Here is a 24,242-nt window from a genome sequence, read left to right as displayed (position 1 = left end):
CGGTCCACAATTTAATTTAAGGTATAATCCTCGCTATTGACAAACCATTAATGAAGATTTTAGCTCAATAAATTCCTAATTTGCTGCCGCTTAATAGTTATTAAAGTAGCAATCAGGTTTAGGTACAGTGTAGGATTAGCTGCATACTGTCAGCTTTAATTTGAGGGTATTTACATCCAAATCAGATGAACGGTGTCAGAATTGCACCACTATGCATGTGTCTCACACTTGTTAAGGGACTAAAAGTAATGGGACAGAATAATAGTCATAAATCAAACTTTCACTTTTTAACACCTGCTTGCAAATCATTTGCAGTCAATTACAGCCTGAAGTCTGGAACGCATAGACATCACCAGACGCTAGGTTTGTGTCTGTCTTTAGTTCCTGCTTGTTCTTGGGGAATTTTCCCTTCAGTTTTGTCTTTAGCAAGTTAAAGGCATGCCCATTCATATTCAGGCTAGGGAATTAACTTGGCCATTGCATAATATTTCACTTCTTTCTCTTGAAAAACTCTTTGGTAGCCATACATGCCCACGCCATGACACTACCACCACCATGTTTCACTGCTAAGGATCATAAGCAGTTGTTTTCGTTTTCCAAATTCTTCTCCTTCCATCAGTCTGGTACAAGTTGATCTTGGTCTCTTCTGTCCATAGGATGTTGTTCCATAACTTTTTTAGAACGTTAATCTGGCATTGCTGTTTTTGAGACTCACCAGTGGTTTACATCCTGTGGTGAACCCTCTGTTTTCTTTTTGGTGAAGTCTTCTCTTGATTTTTGACTTTGACGCATACACCTACCTACTGGCGAGTGTTTTTGATCCGATCAACTGTTGTGAAGGGTGTTTTCTTCACCAGGGAAAGAAATCTTCAATCATCCACCACAGTTGCTTCTGTGGTCTTCCAGGGGCCTTATGTATCAATGCTGCGTACCCACAAAAACTTTGCGTACGCCAGGTTTCTCAGAATCGCTCACATTTGGATTTATTCACGATGAACTGAACGTGGGAATGTGCGCAGCTCCACGCCAGCTTTATGGCTGGCGTACGCACATTTTTTGTGCGTGTCTGTTATATTTCCATTGGCAGTTGTGTTAAATTGTACTCTATAAAGAGTCTTTGAGCCTTGCAATGGTAGCTGTATGAGACGGGTTCATCTAGCAGGTATATAAGATTTCCATACCATACAGTTGACCAGCCAAACATTAAAGCGCAATTTGCAGCGGTCGCCTGTTTTTCCATTGTAATTGAAACGATCCACCGCACGCACATTGCTATAAAGGCACCACCTGAAGATGAATTTGCATGCGTGAATCAGAAACATTTCCATTCAATAAATGTGCAAATAAAATATGATCCACAGACTTATTAATGTTTCCTACTTGTCTTCCTCGTGATCAATAATAGGCAAAATCTGATATGTAGCGGGGAAAAAAGAAGAATGAGTTCATCAGACGCTGGATTCGAACCGAGTTCATGGTCGAATGTGTCAAAACATGTTGACATGCATTTTACGAGCTGCGCCACTGAGACTGGTAAGGGTGTCACAACATTTTACACCTATAAATCACACTATTTCTCTTTTAACTCCACAGTGCGATGTTCAGGCCCAACTGTGTTAACAGCATCAGCTAAACTCTCCCCACTCTATTTTTTTCTTTTGTTGTTAATTCCAGAGGACAAACTTGCAAATAACACCGTTTTCCTCCGGTCTACCTCCAAAAGCAGCACCTTCAATTCACATTCTGTTCAGTTTCTCTTTTTGCTTGTTTTTGCCAATGCTTTTTCGTTGGGTTTTGCCAAAGAACAGTCATTCAGTCAGACAGTCATCTTGTTTCTAGTCCAAATATCTAAAAACTCTAAAATCAAGAATAGTTTTTTAGACATGCAAAACATACTGCCTTGTTTTAAGATATAATATGACAAAATTAGGTGAGTTTTCCCTTAAAACAAGCTAAATAATCTGCCAATGGGGTAAGCAAAATAATCTTATGTCAAAAGGAAAAACAAGATTAATTTGCTTACCCCATTGGCAGATTATTTAGCTTGTTTCAAGGAAAAACTCCCTTAATATAGGGATATTATTTCTAAAAACAAGACAATATATTTTGCTTGCCTAGAAAATGTTTCTTGATATAAGAATTTTTAGATATTTGGATTAGAAACAAGACAAAAAAATCTAGGTAAGAAAAGCATTTTTTGCAGTGCATGTTGCGCTCGGTTTCACGTTCATTCGGATGTACAAAAGAATATGCATGGGATTCGGCGTACGCATTGTTTCATACATCTGAATTTTTTTCTGCGTACGCACATTTACAGCTTTGTGCGTACTCAATGTTTTAGTATGATTTCCATGCAGGTCTTCGTACATGAGGCCCCAGGTTTTTTGGTGTTGTTGAGCTCAGTGGTGTGTTCTTCTTTTTAAGAATGTTCCAAACAGTTCTTTTGGCCACGCCTAATGTTTTTGCCATCTCGCAGATGGGTGTGTTTTGATTTTTAGCCTAATGATGGCTTGCTGGACTGATAGTGACAACTCTTTGGATCTCATCTTGAGAGTTGACAGTAACAGATTACAAATGCAAATAGCACATAGCAAATTAAAATGAACTCTGGAGCTTTTATCTGCCCATTGTAATTGGGTTAATGAGGGAATAACACTCCATGGGACTGATCCGAAGCCAATCGTCCTATTATATTTTGGTCCCTTAACAATTGGGAGGCACATATGCAAACAGTTGTAAATCCTACACTGGTCACCAGATTTGGATGTAAACACCCTCAAATTAAAGCTGACAGTCTGCAGTTACGGCATATCATGTTCGTTTAATTTCAAATCCATCTATTGTGTTGGTGTATTGAGTTAAAAATGTTAGAATTATGTTGATGTCCCAATATGTATGAACCTGACTGTATATGATCAAACTTTATTTTGAGGAACAATTCTTGCTATGACTTTTAATAAAATTTAGGTTCAGGTATTGGGTTGGATTATTAATGTAGAATAAGATCATGCATAAAACACCTTAAAATAGGAATTAATAGCCAATATCTATTAGTGTGCAGTCAACGGGATACAAAAAAACCCACAGCTAAAGAACCACCCACATACATTCGAGGGACCAGGTGTTTTATGTCACACACTCGAAATACACCTTTCCTTCTCAGCCATAGAAACAAAATAAGCTCTTAAGAAGCTGTTCCTCCATGAGCCCCATCTCGAACAGCCTGCTTTCAATGCTTCCCGCAGCTGAGGGCTACAGAATGACTCTGTCAAGGTGAGGGAATGAGTTTCCCAAGATGACTGCTGCGCGTTTATGCGAGTGTGTGTGTGCAGGGAACTGTTTCTCTCTCTTGCAAGAAGGAACAGCTGAAGTAGAACAATCTTCAAAGAGGAAGTGCTGAGAGGTAGTTGTAATTGTTATCAGCGCCGCTTCCTCACTCTCCGTCTCTCCATCCTAAGAAGATGATACTCAGATGGGTCTTATCTGCATCACATGGTCTAAATGAGTTCACTAGATAGAAATCAAGCGTTCTCTGCATTCATAACTGCATGCCGGTGGAATGCTGATGACTCTTTTCTTGTTGATTTATTTATATATATAGTTGAGTTTTTTAAAAGGCTAGAATATTTGCTCTTTAAAATTCTGTGGACGCTCTGAGAATGTTAAATCCCGGAGACGTCTGTGAGGGTCACGGCGAGGGCAGCTTTACTCTCCTGTAACAAGGGATGGAAAATAAGCCGATGCTTAGAGGAAAGGTGTTTATAAAGTTTTAGAACGCGCTGTAAAGTAGAAAGGAGACACATGTGGAGAGATTGAGATGGAAAGTGTTATTTGAAGTACACTGCAATGAACACTGCTAATCTGATCTTTTGGAGAAGGTTCAAATTACAAGACAATAAATTGGCTGACAGCTGCTGGATGGACACAATTATGTGTACTGTAAGTTACCCGAATAAACCCATTTGGTGACTGGTGGGAGGACTGGAGAGAGTGCAAAGCTGAAGATCAAAACAAAGATCAGAACAGCAATCACATAGATTTAATTAGACAGTTATTGTTTCTTAGTTTTTTTTTACAGGCAACCTGCATTCTGAAGTAAAAAATACTGTTTTATTTTTGACATTTAAGAAAAATGTTTTGAATATCAGATGAAGCATAAATTCTGTACTCATTATATATATATATATATATATATATATATATATATATATATATATATATATATATATATATATATATATATATATATATATATATATATAATTTGGTATCAGAAGTGGCTTTTTAATTAGGACAGTAATGCCTCACTTTGCTAAGACTCACTTAACAGAAATATTGTACAGTATAGTACAGTAATTCTGGAGCATCTTGACCTTCTTTTCTTTCAGGAACTTTGACGTGGAGGCTACATTTGCCCTCTCCTGTGGTTTGTAATGTAATGGGCAGCACAAATGTCTTGATATCTCAGGCTGTTAATGTTGCCATCCACTCTGCAAATCTCTCCCACGCCCCCATTCTGAATATAATCAAAAACCATGATTTTTCCTTCACCAAACTTGACTAATTTGTGTGAGAATCTTGGGTCCAATTGGGTTCAAATAGGTCTTTTGCAGTATTTGTGACGATTGGGATGCAGTTCAACAGACTTTTGCCACTTTTCCAAATGATCAATTACTCAAGTTATCATTTGTTGCTCTTACAGCTGGGATCAACAACAAGACTAGGTTTTTCAGCAGCAGGAACTGCAAGACTAGTCAGGATAGAGGAAAAGATGAATGCAGCAATGTACAGAGACATCCTGAATGAAAACCTGCCTCAGAGTGCTCTTGACCTCAGACTGGGGCGACAGTTCATCTTCCAGCAGGACAATGACCCAAAGCACACCGCCAAAACATCAATGGGGTTGCTTTACAACAACTTGGTGAATGTCCTTGAGTGGCCCAGCCAGAGCACAAACCTAAACGCTGTTGAACATCTCTGGAGAGATCTGAAAATGGCTGTACATCGTCACCTCCCATCCAACCTGATAGGGCTTGTGAGGTACTGCATAGAGGAATGGGCAAAAATTCCCAAAGGCCGGTGTGCCAAGCTTGTGGCATAATATTCAAAAAGACTTGAGGCTGTAATTGCTGCCAAAGGTGCATCAACAAAGTATTGAGCAAAGGCTGTGAATACTTGCATACATGTCATATTTCTGTTTTTTTATTTTTTATAAATTTGCTACAATTTCAAAAAAATTCTTTTTTTTCACATTGTCATGGAGTATTGTGTGTCAAATTTTAAGGAAATTTATGAATTTAATCCATTTTGGAATAAGACTGTGACATTAAAAATATGTCAAGCATTATAAATACTTTCCAGATGCACTGTTTTTCCATACATGTTGTGCCCTCAAATGTCCCCCATTAAAAGAGAATGATTAAGAGCAACTTACATTTAACAAAACACATCAAAACACAGCATTTATTATATTATCATCTTAAAACAATGCTTTTTTTTCATAATCATCATAATTAAGTTTACCTATATGAAGGTTGGACTAAATTTGTGTGTACAGATGAAGGTAAAATGTTTAGTACTGCTGTGAATTTTTTTTTTAAACATTTCCCAAGTGATGTTCAATAAAGTATTTTCAATGAATACAGTACATAAACATTTTAGTAGTTGTTTAGCAAGATACTAGTATTCAGCTTAAAGCGACATTTAAGAGCTTAACTAGGTTAATTAGATTAACTTTAGACAAGTTATTGTTAATTAGGCAATAGTGGTATATTCTGTAGCCATTAAAAAACTATATATATTTACAAAATTATTATGGGGTAATAACACTGAACGTAAAAAAATATATTATTCCAATTATTAAATTATAAAAATTTATTCCAGCTAAACTAAAATAAATAAGTCCCTCTCTTGTGAAAACGTCCTTGCTCTGTTAAGCAGCAGTTTCAATTTCAATTTATATTTTGCCTTCAACTGTTTGTGTGTATATATATATATATATATATATATATATATATATATATATATATATATATATATATATATATATATATATATATGCGGTGAACAGTATTGTCACAGTATATTGATACATTTACAGTAAATGGTTTGAAAGGATGAACAAACTTTATATATAAAAGGTTTTTCTCTAGTATAGTCATAAATTATGCATCAAATGTTCTCTGCCTTGGATATGCTGTCTGGAACAGTGTTTAGAAAGCCAAAGAAGACTCACTCGGGTGAATGAATATTTTTTATTTCTATTAATTGTTTTAAATGTACAGGTCCAATTGTTTTACAAAACAGATACTTCAACTTCAGAAACATTTCATAAGTCTACAGTAATACAAAAAGTAAATGTCACCTCATAAACACACATGCATAAGCTGGTGTTAAGATCTATGGAGAGAACAATCCTGCCCTCAGGACATAAAAATAACGTAAGTAAAAAATGTTGCCATTTTCAGTCCAATGCAAAGTCACATTTTAGGCATTTTACTCCTTCCGTGGTGTTTGTACTGCCATGATTGTTGCTCCACAGCTGCAATCTCTTCTAGTTGGGTTTGGTGAGCAACTGAGTGGAGAACTCATACAGATCTTTATTGATCTTTTTCAGGGTCCTCACCTCCTCCTCCAGTTCAGACACTCGTACCTTTGTGTTCTCCCCATCTCCAAACACACTCTGACAACAAGACAGAGAAAACATTGAGTCATCATCTCATATCTGTCTGACTGACACAGACTTCAACAGTTTTTTTTCCATCGATAAAATGTATGACCTTTAAAGTCGCTCGAGGATTACAAGAGAAGTGTTTCTATAGATTTTTTTTTCATAAAGAATTTTTCAGGTGGACGATAAGACGTAAAGAAACATATTATAGTACAAATGTAAATAGTAAAAGATAGTATCAAATGTACAAAAAAGGTAGTCTCATTTGGGAGGAGTGGGGGGGTGGCTGACAAAGCTTACTATACTATACATTTTTATTTATTAATTGTTATATAACTTTGTACTGAAATTTAGATCAACGGTGTACTTAGATTCACCGGCAACTATATTAGGTACACCAATCACATGGCAGCAACTTAGTGTATTTAGGCATGTAGACAAATGGTGTTTCTCAATTCCAAGAATGAATGAACTTGCAAGGCTGTTTCTTGCTGTTTCCTGGTTTGAGCTGCATTTGTACAATTGTTGCTAGCGATATTGTCTGAATTGATGAACTGTGAATGTTAAAAAGTACACAGAAAGGTTTTAATCCATTATGTTATTCTGGACAGTACTTCTGTGGTAATAGATTTCATTTACAGCATGATAATGATCCGCTAATTGCACTGAAATCCTATTTGGAGAAAAAAACGCACAAAAACACAGACAGTCATGAAATGGCCTCCACATGGTGCAGACCTGAATATTATAAAGGCTGTATGAGATCACCTGGACAGAAAAAAAGATACAGCAATCCTGGAAAGTGTTAAAAGAAGCCTGCTAATACACAGCACATTATTCTGAAAATGTCAGGATTTATTGTTTTAATTTTTTTTTTAGAAATTTCATTTGTTCCTAAGAAACTTTCTAAAATAAAAAATTCATGCCAGTTTTTTAAATTTACATAGAAAACACCCTGCAATATTCCCACAAAGGGGCATGCCATCTTAGGTAGATGTGCAAGGAATGTTGAAGCCCTTCATTTTCAAGTTACTATAATTTTTACAGACACGCAAGCTATACATCCTATTTGGTATACAAATGTTTCATATGCTACTTTCATAGGCTACACATGTTTGTAGGCTACTGGAGGCTTTGTCCTTCACTCGTGTTCCAGCAAAACATCATCACAAGCGCACAAGGGCGATTACTGTCATTGCAGGCTAAATGAAAGCTAAATCTACTTTTGTCGTACAGATGCGTGCAAAACTGTAAAGAGGTTTACATTCATTTATGTGTATCCTAAACAAAACACTGTGCCTTTAACCAAAAAATACAATATTTTTGCTCTCCATTGACAGAGTTATAACAACAATGCTGCCATCTGATATTCATTTAAACTCATTTTAAAAGAAATTAAATAAAAATTTGAAAAATTAAATAAAACTCAATGAACAACTGTATTTGTGCTTTTGTATTTGACTGTCCTATAGCCTAACAAAAAAAACGCAAGTTTTTTTTTTTTTTTTTACATTTTGGGAGGAAGTAACAAACACATGTAACTTCAAACCTGTATTTTGAAATGCATTTTAACCTGCCCAGTTTCATCTGAAATGCATTCCAGACCAGTTCTTGAAGTGGTTTAAGTGGATTTATATCCATCTTAATGGGTTTCAGAGGGCATTTACACCTGTGCTTTTCACAACTGGATAAAATAGGAATCCATTCAGAAGAAAATAAAAAGAAGTGACCAGGTGTAAACAGAAAAGCAACAGAAATGTCATTTTGATAACAAACGCATATGAATATATGGAGCCAAAACAGACTAATCAATCACTGAAAAAGTTTTTAAATCATGACTACGGACTGTATTGATTTTAATAAATGTGTAATTTACTTATATATTTAAAATTATTTTGAAAAGACCTACAACACATCATGTTCAAAACTACAAATATATCGACTTACAATGAACGAAACTGCCATAACTGATAGTTTTGAACAAACTGTTACCACTCAACTATATGACTGTACATTCTGTTCTTAGTTAAGAACAAAGTCCAGAAAAGAAAACATTAGCGAAAAGTGCATTAAGTAAGGTTTAAGATCAAATTTGTTTATAAGAATGGTTATTGAATCAGGCCCATTGTTCAGACGTTCAGTTACCATCCTGTACATGTGTCAGGTTTTGGCCATAAAATGCTCTTGTTTGTTTAAATCTTACATAACTAACATATTTTTGACACACTGATAAACAATAAAGATCAATGCAAATAAATATAACGTTTCTGCAATTTATTTCACCCAAAAAGTTAAATTTCATCATATTTACTCACTCTTAACTTGTGTCAATCCTTAGAGTTTCTTTCTTCTGTTGGACACAAATGAACATATTTTGAAAAATGATAAAAACATGTAACCATTGACTTCCATAAAAGGAGCAAAAATACTATGGAAGTCAGTGGTTACATGTTTGCCTCAAAATATCTTCTTTTTTGCTCAACAGTGTGTACATAGTGAGTACATTTTCATTTTCATTAACCATTAACTTCCATAGTATATTTTTTCCTACAATGGAAATAAATGGCCTCAAAATATCTTTTTTCTTCAACAATGTGTAAACTTTCATTTTTGGATGAACTATTCCTTTTAAATGTATTTATTTATTTTCATTTTTTAAAGAATTTGTTTTTTTTTTAAAGTAATTTTTTGTGATTTATCATCAAAATATCAGAGACAAGATATTTTGAAAAATGTAGAAAAGCTGTAACCATTGACTTCTATTGTAGGAACAAAAACAATATGAAAATAAATGGTTACACCCTTGCCTCAACATATATATTTTTGTTCAGCAGAAAGTAAATTTTCATTTTAGGATGAACTTGTTTATTTGTTTTCTTTTTGGCTTAGTGCCTTTATTAATCTGGGGTCGCCACAGCGGGATGAACCGCCAGCTTATCCAGCACATGTTTTAAGCAGAGGATGCCCTTCCGGCTGCAACCCATCTCTGGGAAACATTTAGGATGAACTATCCCTTTATTTTTTAATTTTATTTTTTTTAATTAGTTTTAAGAATAGTAAATTTTTTTTTGGATTTATCATCAAAATACCAAACAACATATTTTGAAAAAATGTTAAAAACCTGTAACCATTGACTTCTGTAGTATTTTTTGTTCTTCTATGAAAGTCAATAGTTACATGTTTGCTCTTTGTTCCACAGTGATTCAATAGGGAGTAAATTTTATTTTTTAAATGAACTATCCTTTTAAATTTTTCTTTTTAAAGAATTTGTTTAAAAAAAGTGATTTTTTTTTGTGATTTATCATCAATATGTCAGAGACAAGACATTTAGAAAAATGTTGAAAACCTGTAACCGTTGACTTCAATAGGAACAAAAACACTATGGAAAACTATATCGTTTTTAAATGTTTCTTTTTAAAAAGATTCATGATCTAAATGTCAGAGACATCAACTACACCTAAATTGTATTTAACATTCTTTTAATTTAAATAAATAAATAAATAAATATATTGAAAGCTGATCTGCAAGCACACACGGCAGAAGATGAGCAGTGTAAATGAGGAGGTGAAGTTTTTCACCTGCACCTAGGCCTAAGTATTTGAAATTCCATCCCAGATTTTTGCTAAGGTCATCAAATCCCACTTTAAAACATCCCTAATCTAGCGGAGAAAATATTGACATTCTCTTTGTGCTCAATTCCCCCGTGCAGGCAAACGCTGAGTGACAGCGATGCACATTTCCCCCCAGATTAAGTCAGGGAGGAAGGACTGGTGGGGGGTTTAAAAAAAATCTCTTGCTCTTCAGTTATATATTTATTTACATACATCTCCTGAATAAACACAGCAGGCTCTGAGCTTGCCAGCAGGATCCAACTCCCTTTAGAGTGAGTGAAACTAATCCACTTAATGGTCCTGCTAGAGCCGGACTCAGTTTAAAAGCGTCAGGAGATCCATGAGGAAGAGGGGGAACAACCTCTATGGCGACCTAAACACGTTCAGAAGTGGATAATGGCGACAAAACCCCCAAAACACCCTCGGTTCTTCCAGATGGACGGGATCGCAGGGACCATCTGGGCACACTGTACTTTGACATTTTAAAGAGGCTAAAATAATGTATTTTGGACAGAGTTATAAGGTACACAGCTTGTGCTTTGCTTGCAGCTTCCTGCATCTAATTCTCTAAAGGCTTGGAGTTCAATAGGCTGAAAGTATACAGACATTTCCCTTCTAATTACTGAGGCACATAAAACCGAGCCATTCGGTCTCATATTTTAGTGGAATGAGGTACCAAAGACCCACCTCTACTATAAAGACATCCTTTTTATGAGTGTTGCGTTCAAATAAAATAAACTCTTAGGCTTTATGTGTTAATCAGTTCAGCTTCGCCCCATTCTGAGTGTGCTCTTGACTACAGTTTTAACATCCCATGGAGAGAGTCTGAACTACTGGATAAGAACGGCCCAGTAGAGCTGCTCTATCAGCAGTATAAATCAGCGAAGACTCTGACAGAGGTGTGCGAGTGCCTTATTTCCTGTAAGAGGATGTGAGTGAGATGCTCTGTATAAAAGTCTGTAGTACAATATTGACCGCCTTCGTAAATCTTAGGCTGCGGTCAAATATTCTGTACAGTGACTGCTGTCCAAGACAACTCACACTTAACATTTTGCACATTTCTTTTCACATTTACTTTAACATTTATTCATTTAACAGAAGCCTTTATCCAAAAAGATTTACAAGAGAAAAAAGCACTTTATATCTCCAGAACAGCAATCTGTAGATTCCATACATATTTATAGTCTTTATATATATATATATATATATATATATATATATATATATATATATATATATATATATATATATATATATATATATATATATACAGTCAAGCTCAAAATGATTCATATCCCTAACAAATTCTGACCAAAAGTTGCTTTTATTCAACTAGTCAGCTTTTATTTTTGACCGAAAATGACACCGGCTTCTCCCAAAAGATATAAAGACAAGGTACAAGAGGGATCCTTGTGGAAAAGTTAGAATTTGTCAAGAGTGTGAATAAATTCGAGCTTGACTGTATATACAGTGCATGCAGAAAGTATTCATAGCGCTTCACTTTTTCCAATTTTTTTTTTAATGCTACAGCCTCATTTCAAAATGGATTAAATTAATTTATTTCCTCAAATTTCTACGCACAAAACCCCACAATGACAATGTGAAAAAAGATTTTTTGAAATAGTTGAAAATTTACTAAAAATAAAAAACTTGAAAAATCACATGTACATAAGCATTCACAGCCTTTGCTCAATACTTTGTTGATGCACCTTTGGCAGCAATTACAGCCTCAAGTCTTTTTGAATATGATGCCACAAGCTTGGAACACCTGTCTTTGGGAATTTTTGCCCATTCCTCTTTGCAGTACCTCAGTACCAAGCTCTATCAGGTTGGATGGGAAGCGACGATGTACAGCCATTTTCAGATCTCTCCAGAAATGTTCAATAGGATTTAGGTCTGAGCTCTAGCTGGGCCACTCAAGGACATTCACTTAGTTGGTGTGAAGCCACTGATATTTTGGCGGTGTGGTTTGGGTGATTGTCTTGCTGAAAGATAAACCGTTGCCCCAGTCTGAGGTCAAGAGCACTCTGAAGCAGGTTTCCATTCAGGATGTCTCTGTACATTGCTATATTCATCTTTCCCTCTATCCTGGCAAGTTTTCCAGTTCCTGCAGCTGAAAAACATTCCCACAGCATGATGCTGCCACCACTATGCTTCACTGTAGGGATGGTATTAGCTTGGTGATGAGCAGTTCCTGGTTTTCTCCAAACGTAACGCCTGGCGTTCACTCCAAAGAGATAAATTTTAGTCTTGTCAGACCAGAAAATTTTCTTTCTAATGGTCTGAGAGTCCATCAGACGCCTTCTGGCAAATTCCAGGTGGGGAGTGGCTTCCATCTGGCCACTCTACCATACTGGCCTTATTGGTGGATTGCTGCACAAATGGTTGTCGTTCTGCAAGGTTCTCCTCTCTCCACAGAAGAATGCTAAAGGCCCTTTTCGCCCAATCACTCAGCTTAGATAGCCGGACAGCTCTAGGAAGAGTTCTGGTGGTTCCAAACATCTTCCACTTACAGGCGATAGAGGCCACTGTGCATATTGGACCTTTCTGAACAGCAGAAATTTTTCTGTAACCTTCCCCAGCCTAGTGCCTCGAGACAATCCTGTCTCAGAGGTCTACAGACAATTCCTTGGTCTTCATGCTTGGTTTGTGCTTTAACATGCACTGTCAACCCTGGGACCTTATATATACAGGTGTATGCCTTTTCAAATCATGTCCAATCAACTGAATTTACCACAGGTGAACTCCAATTAAGCTGCTGAAACATCTTAAGAATGATCAGTGGAAACAGAATGTGCCTGAGCTCAATTTGGAGCTTCAAGGCAAAGGCTGTGAATACTTACAGTATGTACATGTTTCAGGTTTTGTACTTTTAATACATTTGCAAAAAAAAAAAAAAAAACAAAAAAAAAAAAAAACTTTGTTCACATTGTCATTATAGGGTATTGTGTAAAGCATTATGAGGAAATAAATTAATTTATTCCATTTTGGAATAAGGCAAGCACTATGAATGGATGCACTGGATGCACTGTATATAGTGCCCAGGACCTGAGCAAGTTTGAGTCTATGGACTTTATTTTAATGATCTAGGTGCAAAGTCTAAAGCGAATGGCGCAGAATCATTAAGGGCATGTCCAAATCTATTTATGCTATTCTAAGGACAAAAAAACAAAATACAGTTTGTGCCCCGGCGCATGGTCTAAAAGGGTTGTGGTTATTCTATTAATGGGTTAAGGGTGTGTTTTGAGCATAATGTGCAATAAACCAATCAGAGTCTCATCTCAAAAATACCTTTGTTGCGTCGAGTCATAACGCATTTGCTATTTACATGGCGGACTTTGTAAGTGAAAGAAATGAATGCTTCACTAGCGAAAAAACAGCTAAACAGACTATCTGCACACTCCATTCAGCTTCTTTACTTTCTCTGTTTACTCTCGTGTAAGGAAAATGGTGGAAACTCACTCCACTGAAGACACCCATTAGCATACATATATAATTGTGTTTGTTTTGCATGAAAATTGGTTTCAAAACTATTTCTAAATCCGGTTTTAATTTCCAGCAAACGAATAAATAAACTATAATAACGAAGTGTGTTATATCCAAAAATACTTTCTATTCTTATGCCCCCATAAGGTTCAAAACCCGAAATGTGGACAAAACTAAACTTTTTTTTATTAAATTTTTATTAAAAAATATCTAAATATACATATAATAAATAATTCTACTACTAATAACAACAATATCCAAATAAAAATTGATAAAAAAAGCCCTCCAAGATGAGGCATGGATGTAGTGGTTTTTATATTTTGTCCAAACTATCTTTTTTGTAACATTTTATTTCTTTAATTTTTTCATATGAAAATATATTTGTGTATTGCTGTACATCCTTAGTGTATTAAGCAATATGTAATCATAGGCACATAACTAACGCACTTTGCGCTGGTCTTTAGATGAGCCTTTAGTTGGTCAATGGCGCAGTCTTATTTTAGTTTGTCAAAAAAGCAAAGCACCAACAATGCACCCTAACACACCTGCTATATAGACCAGCACACCCATGAGTCCACAAAGTGGCACAAATGGCTTTGCTATTAAAACAATGTGGCTGAAAATAGCAACAAATCAGGCCATACACATCTTGTGCTTCTTGTATGATAGGGTCGTATATTAAATAATTAGCCAGGTCTGAGTTGGGTCCCGATATATAGCCGAATTGAGTGCGCTCGAAGAATGCCATATCCGCCTGGAATTAGTTGGCATCACTTTACATGTGTTTTGTAACTTGTAAAATATGTATGAGCAAATAGGGAGAAGTAAGAAGGAAACAAGGTGGTTAGACACACAGGCAAAGACACATGTATATATGGAAGCACTCTTCATAAGAGTAATGTATTTTAAACTTTAAAAACCACTTATGATGACCTTACCCTACCCCTTAACCCAACCCACACAGGGAACCTGTGATGCAAATCTTAAATCTCAAGAGACCCTTAAATATGATTTTTAAGCTTTTGAATAATGAGGGCACAAGATATGTCATCATAAACCATTGTAGGAGTACAACTAGGTCAAACCTATGTCATCATACAATTTTGTAATTAGACTTCGTAATCCAATTTTCATGCTAGTAAACCACGTAAACAAGTACACTTACACACAGAGAAATATATAGACTTGAAGTCAAAATTACTAGCCCTCCTGTAAAACCTTTATATTTAAAAGTGCTGGTTAATGTAGAGAAGATTTATTGAACATATTTTAAACACAAGTGTTAAGAACTAATTTCTAATAAATATATATATTTTGTCTTCGCCATGACAGTACATAAATTTTTTTCTTGTTATTTTGCATGATACTAGAATTAAGTTTGAAGTGCATTTACTTTAAACACTTAACATAATAATACTATTTAAGTCTTTAAAATTGACATTAAGCTTAATACTAATATTAGGTTAGGCTATTTAGGCAAGTTATTGGAAAACAGTTGTTTGCTCTGTTAAAAAAAAAAAAACAAGTTCAATAATATTTAATATATAACTTATTTTTTTTAAATATTTAAAAACTTTTGTTTTAATTCCAACTAAAATAAATTAAATATGATAGATAAAATATGAAATAAATATAAGAAATACTGTGAGGATATCCTAGCTCTTTTAAAATAATAAGTATTAGGAGGGCTAAACATTTTGACATTAACTCTATATTTAGATTTCGAATTATACTGTTTATTGATACTTCTTATGGATGATTGCCGGTCTGGTTTAAAATAAAGTGTAATGTGCCAAGTGTGTGAATTCTAGTCCCGTTTTTTTTTTTTTATAAGAGCTCAAATAGGTAAGCTATTACATCTACTGTAAAAATAATCTGCTGTTTACTGACACTGTAAAAGACATTTTTCAAACATAGGGCATAAGGAAGGAGTTTACAGGCTCTAAAAGTAAGAAAAAAGTTAAACCAGAACTGCTAAGGATTTTTAAGTGCTCCACCTTAAACCTAATAACACCCTTTAGCTATTCTAAATTGACTGTAAACAACGGCTTCACGGTGCTCATTGCTTTAATGGAGGCTAGGGTGCATCTGTCATTGGCAGCTTTAAAACTATGTTACAAGAAAGCAATTTCACATTTAAGCACCTTTTATGACACCATCGTTATTTCTTGTTCATTTGTGTTTCCTATTTTCACCCCTGAAAATATAAAAGCAATATCACCCCATGCAGTAATAGTATGCTGTATGCATACACTGTATATAAATGACATGATGTACTCATACAAAAAAAATTTGGAACCACTTGATGGTGATTAAAATGGTAATTTGTAAAATGGTTTTGATTAGGATTTCTGGGTGAATTATTACATTAAACTTTAAAATTAGACCACTTTAAACGAATTAAAGTAATTAAATTAAGAAACATAAACAGGTTTATTAAAAAAAAACTGCATCCAATTCATCACCACCACCACAAATATATGTTTATTACCCAGACGGGCAAAGTTATTAGACATCTTAAAATGTCAATTACGGGTTGATTACTCTGCCGGCTGAACACTACTTGTGACGAGTGCTCCATCTCTGCTCTCTTCACGCTGATCATCAGAGGAATCAAAGCCAACAGGCTACAAACTGCCTCCGCCTTGAAAGCCTTGCTAAAATTCAGCTCACAGAAATGATTGAATTCAGACAGCGGCGGTGAGCTTCCCTGCTTACCTTGTCTGTCACAGCACACATCAGAGAGTAAAGCTCTTCGGCTTTCTCCAAATACGTTCCCTCCGGCTCCTGAGTGTGGAAAAAAAGACAAAGAGAAACACTTTAAACATCAACGTAATAGTATGGTAAGCTGCAATAATGATTGAGTGTGCCAATGAGGTGTTTGTGTGTAGGCATTTCACAAGTGTCCCGAAGAGGCTGTGAGAGGGTCAATTACAAACAAGGTCTAATCATGGCTGTCTCCTGCAGGCTGATCGCTACTGACAGTGAGTAAGTGGCCAGGGGCACGCGGAGAGGATGACGTTGTTCCAAGGGTCCAACGAGATTATTAAGGCTGACAATGAAAATCCCAGCAAGGTCAATCTCTTTTTAACAACCCTTCCCCGATCCTGCTATCTTACTCAGCTGATTTACGCACCATCAGTGGCCGTCTACAGGAATTTACTGTTCCTCCCTCGATGGATACAGTAATGTTGCTGATTTTACAGAAAAAAAGATGAGTAAAGCTGGTGCTGCTTCCCAGCACAGTGGTTCAATTTCGCTCGCACCCACATATCTTCACCAATTTGAAATACAACACCTGTAATATTTCAATAGTACATCTATTTGGTAATATTTTGAGGTTAGTAAGAAAGCAGAGCTTTATAAAAAGTAACACAAATTGTGTTTTTTTTTTATAAATCTATTCATCAAGGAATTTAAAAAAAGCAAAAAAAAAAAACTTTGCTATAACCTTCTAATGCTTGGCTTTACCCATTTGTCAGAAATACATTTTTCTAAAAAACTGAAAATGTAATAAAGTCACATATGTTTTATATACACTCACTGGCCACTTTATTAGGTAAAACTTACTATTTCCAGGTTGGACCCCTTTTTGCCTTCAGAACTGCCTTAATCCTTCATAGCATAGATTCAACAAAGTACTGGAAATATTCCTCAGAGATTTTGGTCCATATTGACATGATAGCATCACGCAGTTGCTGCATATTTGTCAGCTGGACATTCAAGATGTGAATCTCCTGTTCCACCACATCCCAAAGTTGCTCGATCTAGAGATTGTGAAGGCCATTTAAGTACAGTAAACTCATTGTCATGTTCAAGAAACCAGTTTGAGATGATTCACGCTTTATGACATGGTGCATTATCCTGCTGAAAGTAGCCATCAGAAGATGGGTACACTGTGGTCATATAGGGATGGAGATGGTCAGCAACAATACTCAGGTAGGCTGTGGCGTAGACACGATGCTCAATTGGTACAAACGGGCCAAAAGTGTACCAAGAAAATATCCCCCACACCAAAACACCACCACTAGCCCCAACCATTGATGCAAGACAGGATGGATCCATGCTTTCTTGTTGTTGACACCAAATTTTGACCCTATCATCCAAATGTCCCAGCAGAAATGGATACTCATCTGACCAGGCAACTTTTTTCCAATATTAGGTTGTCCAGTTTTGGAGAGCTTATGCAAATTGTATCCTAAGTTTCCTGTTCTTAGCAAACAGGATTGGCACCCGGTGTGGTCTTCTGCTGCTGCATCCCATTTGCCTCAAGGTTAGATATGTTGTGCATTCAGAGACGAACCTTGGTTGTAACAAGTGGTAATTTGAGTTACTGTAGCCTTTCTATCAGCTGGAACCATTCTGGCTATTCTTGGCCACGTTGAAAATCATTACCCTTCTTTCTCATTCTGATGCTCGGTTTGGACTGCAGCAGGGGGGCGGTTTCATAAAAGTGGTTTAAAAAGCGGGGATTAAGTAAAAAATAAGCCAAACTAAACCACACTTAAATTGGTTCCATAACAGCAAGTTGAAGTTCATTTGATCTAATCTGAGTTCAGATTACATAATCTAGATAATCTAGTTATATAATCTAGATAACTGCACCTTTTATGTTGTGTGCTACCATGCCAACAAGAACTGAAAGATCTCTGAAATGAGACAGCTGTTCACAGCGAGTGAGCGGCATTTGTTTTTAGTTTAAACATATAATAATGTAAACATAATTATCAAAAACTAGAGTACGACTGGCAACAAAGCAAGAGAGAAGGCTGACAGGAAATTGTAGATATTAAAATATATTTATATACAAAATATATACATTATTTAGGTTAAATTAATATTTGTCACAATACATTGAAATTGTTCTTGAGCATGCTTGCGAGAGAGGAGAGAATGTGCGCTTAGCCAACTGCCAAACGTTGCTTGCAAGAAAGAAGTTAATGCATTATTACTCCCTGTAACATTCAAAATGTGCGTAACGTCACCACAATTCCTTAAAAATGCTGGATACAAAGAGCCTTGCAGACACAAGTGGCAGCATTTTTAATTTGCTCCGGAATCCACTGCAAAGCGCTGCTTTCCCTTTGACACTTGTGTTTCCCACGGCCCGCGGGAAAATATCTTTATATTAAAGTGAGGCTACTGCTCAGCCCAGATCCATCTCCCGATTATTCCATTCGGGGTTTACAGCTTTAAAGTCATTCTTTAAGAAAGCCAACTTATTTACATAAGTTAGTGCTTATATACAGTTGAATTATTAGCCCACCTTTGAATTTTCTTTTAATTTTTTAAATATTTCCTAAATGATGCTTAACAGAGGAAGGAAATTTTCACAGCATGTCTGATAATATTTTTTTTCTTTTGGAGAAAGTCTTATTTGTTTTATTTTGGCTAGAATAAAAGCAGTTTTTAATTTTTTAAAATCCATTTTAAGGACAAAATTATTAGCCCCTTTAAGCAATAATTTTTTCGATAGTCTACAGAACAAACCATCATTATACAATGACTTGCCTAATTACCCTAACCTGCCTAGTTAACCTAATTAGCCTAGGTAAGCCTTTAAATGTCACTTTAAGCTGTATAGAAGTGTCTTAAAAAATATCTAGTAAAATATTATTTACTGTCATCATGGCAAAGATAAAATAAATCAGTTACTAGAAATGAGCTATTAAAATTATTATGTTTAAAAATGTGTTGAAAAAAATCTGCTCTCTGGTAAACAGAAATTGGAAAAAAAATAAACAGGGGGCTAATAATTCTTACTTCAACTGTATATTATATATTACATATGTATATTACATATGTACAGTATAGCTAAATACACCCATCACAGATCACTCTTTAAAATTTGTATTTTCTACAGGATGGTTTACAATAATATTAATGTGCAACAAATTATCTAACAAAAAATAAACTGAAGATCACAGTCCAAAAATTAGTACACCCAGTTTAATATGTTGAGGGAAAATATTAAATAAAATGTTAATAAACAGAAAAAAAAATCAACAAAAACATAAAAAAATATAAAATGGAAATGTTGTAGTTTGTATTTTTTTGTTGTTTAATATGTATTAAAGATGTCTGGTGCTCGCACGCACGCACGCACACACAATTAGGTGACTACAACGTTTTAATCATTATTAAAAGGTTAAGTGAATTAAAATGGCATCAAATTACAGCATGTGAATGTTAATATTACCTTGATTAGGCTTAAACCTAAGAATTAGCATGAGAGTTTACCTGACCCGGACCAGGCTAGTTTCCCAGCATAAGTTGCCAGAATGACTGAGTTTGAACTAATCGTAAGTTTGATTTATGAAACCGAATCCGCCATTAATAAACCTGACATACCAAAATAAGCCTGGCTTTTTCTGTAAGCTTTGTTTATGGAACAGGCCCCAGATCATCTTGACCACGTCTACATGCCTAAATGCATTGAGTTGCTGCCATGTGATTGGATAATTGGAACATTGAGTTAACGAGCAGTTGGGCAGATATACTTAATACAGTTGCAGATGAGTGTATATATTTGTTTTAAATATAGGTCACAATAAGTATGTCGTTTAGTTTATAAAATTAACATGTTAGGCCATTAAAATGTTTATATTTTATTATGTAATTTTTTTTACAATATATTTAAAACTAACTTTACTTTTAATATTTTAGCTTTTAATATTACTTCTTAATATACAGTATCTGAGCCCCTAGTTTTTTGGAATTCCGCGATCAATGAATCCAAGCAAAATCAACCAAAGGTCGCACATTTCTTTAATTCTGCAAAATTCTTAATTTAGATGCACATTGAAGTAGTAACATCTGTAAATAATCTCATAAAACATCAAGTTCCAAACAACTAAATCAAATTATATTCATTTCCGTTTGCAATAATTATTTTATATGACTCTAAAACGTTGCATACGCAGCGCATGATGTATTTGAGTGTCTCTTGTAAAATTACGTCTCACCTGTGCCCTCACAACCATTACATACATGGAATGGGGGTGGGGGTGGACTTGTCAGCCTGTGCAGTAAGCAGACGCAGATGAAGCGTGAGTGATTTATATGTGAAGTCCATGCAAACATGGGATTAGACATCCTGTGGTGCGAATTCGGCATTTTGTGTGTTTGATGTGCTTCCGACTGCAAAAGCAAACATCTAACAAACGGAGCAATGGAACAAAAAGATGGAGATTGGTTAATAGATGACGGCTGCTGGACCTGATCGAATTGAAGGATATTATTTGTGTTTTACATATATGGCTGACATTATGATGTGCGTCAAATTGCAAAATTATTTTGTTTAACTCTTTCCATGTACAGTAGTTAACAAGAGAAAAATGTTTCCCTGCCACTGACGAGTTTCACGGCAGTCCATCTTTAAGGTGTGTTACGGTAGCGGAAGCCCTAGAGCAAGTCTTTAGTGAGGTACATGATATCAGATTATCCAGAGAATGAAATCTAAAAGCAAGTAAGATTGTGGATAATATATATCTATATATCTATCTCTATATATCTATATATATCTATATATATATCTTTATCTATCTATCTATCTATCTATCTATCTATCTATCTATCTATCTATCTATCTATCTATCTATATATATATATATATATATATATATATATATATATATATATATATATATATATATATATATATATATATATATACACATATACACAGTTTTGGGATCACAATGCAGTATGGGTATGGTCCAACAGGAATAACAACAAATCCCCAGTGCTTGCTTATTTTGATTATTAACAGGCGGAAGCATTTTGTCACAATCAGCTACAGAACTGAAAAGATTCTTGTGATTCAGAAGTTGTGCACAACCCTATCCTAAAACCACACAACAAAGTAATTCAGTATGCTTCCAAACTAAAATCTCTTTTATGAAAATGATAGCACTGACAGGAGGTCCATCCATAACAACAGGTTCAGCGGACAACAAATGTTCAATACTGTGCATGTATAGAAAAGCACTCACTTGCTTTTCTATGTAAACACGTTTAACCAATGGGCTAAGAGCTACTTGCAAGCTTTTGTAAACACAGCTTCTGTGTTCAAGTTAACATGACAACGTCAACAAGGCGGAACTATTTCTGAGCGAAGCATCTCATGTTTTCAGTCGCAAAGATGCGTTGGTTATGAATGGTAGGTAAGTTGGGCAAAGGTGGTCTTTTCTGCCTAACTCCAGTGAATAGATTGACATTTCTGGACTCTTTCCTGTGAAAGTTCGAGATGAATACATAGACTGTTATTAAAATAACTTTGAACATATCGCTTATTTTAAAAAAAAAGGTAATTTCTAAAAATACAATCTATTTCAATCACACTGTTTGAATTGCGACAATCACAATGTTTGAGATGTGCTGGAAATAATGATTTGAGACTGATAGTGGACAGGATTTTTCTAAATGCCTGCAATTCCATGCAAATGTCAGCCTTGTCATAAAAAAAATTATGTTTTCACCAAAAAAATTGACCAAGTTGAGAAGTCAACCCGTGCAGAAGCCCAGTAACCTTTTGCCCTCAACTATAAGCTGTCTAATTCATGGATAAAAATAAAATAAATAATTTAGGTGGAATGATTATTACGATTGATTATAATACTGGAAATTACAATTTTTAAGACTGATAGTAGGCAGACTAAACTTGTACAACATTTTTTTAAAAGCAAACAATTCCATGCAAATGTCACCAAAATAAATCCCTTTCTAGATTTTTTGTGTAGGCTTGTATTTTAGAATGCAGTAAAAACACTCAAAAGTATCTGTCAATGTTTTCAAAACAATTACATTTAAAGTACCAAAGTTACACAAGTGCCAATTTCACATCTGTCACATCCTTAACAGAGAGGTGTCACACCAATAATCAAGCTTTTTGTATATATAAATGCAATAATGTTAAGTAAAATAAAATGAAAAATAAAAATAAATAAATAAATAATAGTTCTATAGAGAGCTAACTCTTATCCTTTTGATTAGCATTATTTATTTTGGGTTGTGCAGTTTAATTCACAAAACTTCTACAAAGTATGTTGTTTGCTGTAAACCCACATGGTTATTTTCCTCATTTAAAATCTAAAAATATTTACAGAGTGATTTCATTCTGATCACATAATTCTGTGGTTAGTAGTTTTGGAAAATATTAACAGATGTTTCAGTATAATGTTAACATATACTTTATCAGTGTATTTAGCAGGCAGCTAAAGCCAAAATAAAAAGCCAAGCAGGGCTGCGCCTGGTCAGTACCTGGATGGGAAAGCCAGGTTGCTGCTGGAAGTGGTGTTAGTGAGACCAGCAGAGGGTCCTAACGCCCCAGTATAGTGAAGGAGACTGCTCAGTGAGTGCAGTCTTTCGGATGAAATGTTAAACCAAGGTCCTGACTGTCTGTGGTCATTAAAAATACCAGCATGTCCTTCAAAAAAAGAGAGTAGGGGTTTAACCCGGCATTCTGGCCAAATTTGCCCACTGGCCTCAGTCCATCACGGCCTTCTAATCATCCCCTATCTTAATTGTCTCCCATCTACCAATCAGCTGGCGTATGGTGTGCTGTCTGGTGCAATATGGCTGCCGTCTTATCATCCAGGTGGATGCTTCACGCTGGTTGTGGATGAGGAGAATCCCCCCCAAAAGTGTAAACCGATTTGAGTGTCTAGAAAAGCAATATATGTAATAAGGATGTCAAAATTAATTGTTTCTTCAGTGCATCGCGATGCAAATAGGGACAATTCGATATTGGTTCAGTAATAGATCATAACCGGTTATTGCGTGCTGGCGTCGTTTATCTCCTATGCGCGATGTCGCAGTAGAATACTATGGCGAAGGAGACAAGGGACTAAATAAAACCATCCTACTACTTAAAAGGTAGATAATTATGCACAATTCAACTGCTTGTCAGTTTGCTGGGAAGTCTTTCTTTGACACAGAAGAAGGCATAGCACACAAACCGATATTTCACTACTAAGGAGAAATGCTGTAAAACTCCATCTCTGCCTCTTTCGCTCTCACACACTTAGGACATTTGACGCGCTGCGCTGGCATGTTTGTGAGGTAACTTTTTCTGTCCTCTTGGTTGTTAAAGCGGTACTTGTGGAATCGAGACACGCGTGTGTCTGAGTTGTGAGCTTTCTCCACTATGTCTATTACGGATTACCTGTAATAGCCGAGTATTTTGCACATATAGGGCCCTATCATACACCCGGCGCAATGTGGAGCAAGACGTGGCGCAATACTTGTTTGCTAGTTTCAGCTTGGCGCAAGAGTCGTTTTGAGGCGTTGCACCACGCTTTTTAAATAGCAAATGCATTTGCGCCCATATGAGTTCTGGTCTAAAAAGAAAGGCGTTCTGAGGCGCACTGCTGGCGGGTTGCTATTTTGAGAAACTATAATAGATTTTTCATTAGACCAAAACAAACCCGGTCTAAACTAAAGATGTAGAGCAATACGCAAATATCTTTATATAT

The 24,242-nt window shown here is 35.6% G+C and overlaps 1 protein-coding gene and 1 long non-coding RNA gene across 2 annotated transcripts in view; one reads left to right on the top strand and one right to left on the bottom strand.

The window, feature by feature from the left end:
• The window catches only part of LOC147834759 (uncharacterized), a 436,363-nt gene that overhangs the window by 134,281 nt on the left and 277,840 nt on the right, over positions 1-24,242 (top strand). The window lies entirely within an intron of this gene.
• Positions 6,241-24,242, bottom strand: part of wdr18 (WD repeat domain 18) — a 156,020-nt gene continuing 138,018 nt past the window's right edge. The window contains 2 exon segments of the mRNA NM_001005206.1: positions 6,241-6,682; positions 16,486-16,554. Coding sequence (NP_001005206.1) covers positions 6,554-6,682; positions 16,486-16,554 — 198 coding nt within the window. The 3' untranslated portion in view covers positions 6,241-6,553.

Source organism: Danio rerio, chromosome 11 (assembly GCF_052040795.2).
Source record: "Danio rerio strain M-AB ecotype USA chromosome 11, GRCz13ab, whole genome shotgun sequence".
In the NCBI taxonomy this organism is placed as follows: Eukaryota; Metazoa; Chordata; class Actinopteri; order Cypriniformes; family Danionidae; genus Danio; species Danio rerio.
The sequence above is the reverse complement of the archived record's forward strand: the minus strand, read 5'-3'. Positions and strand labels throughout refer to the sequence as shown.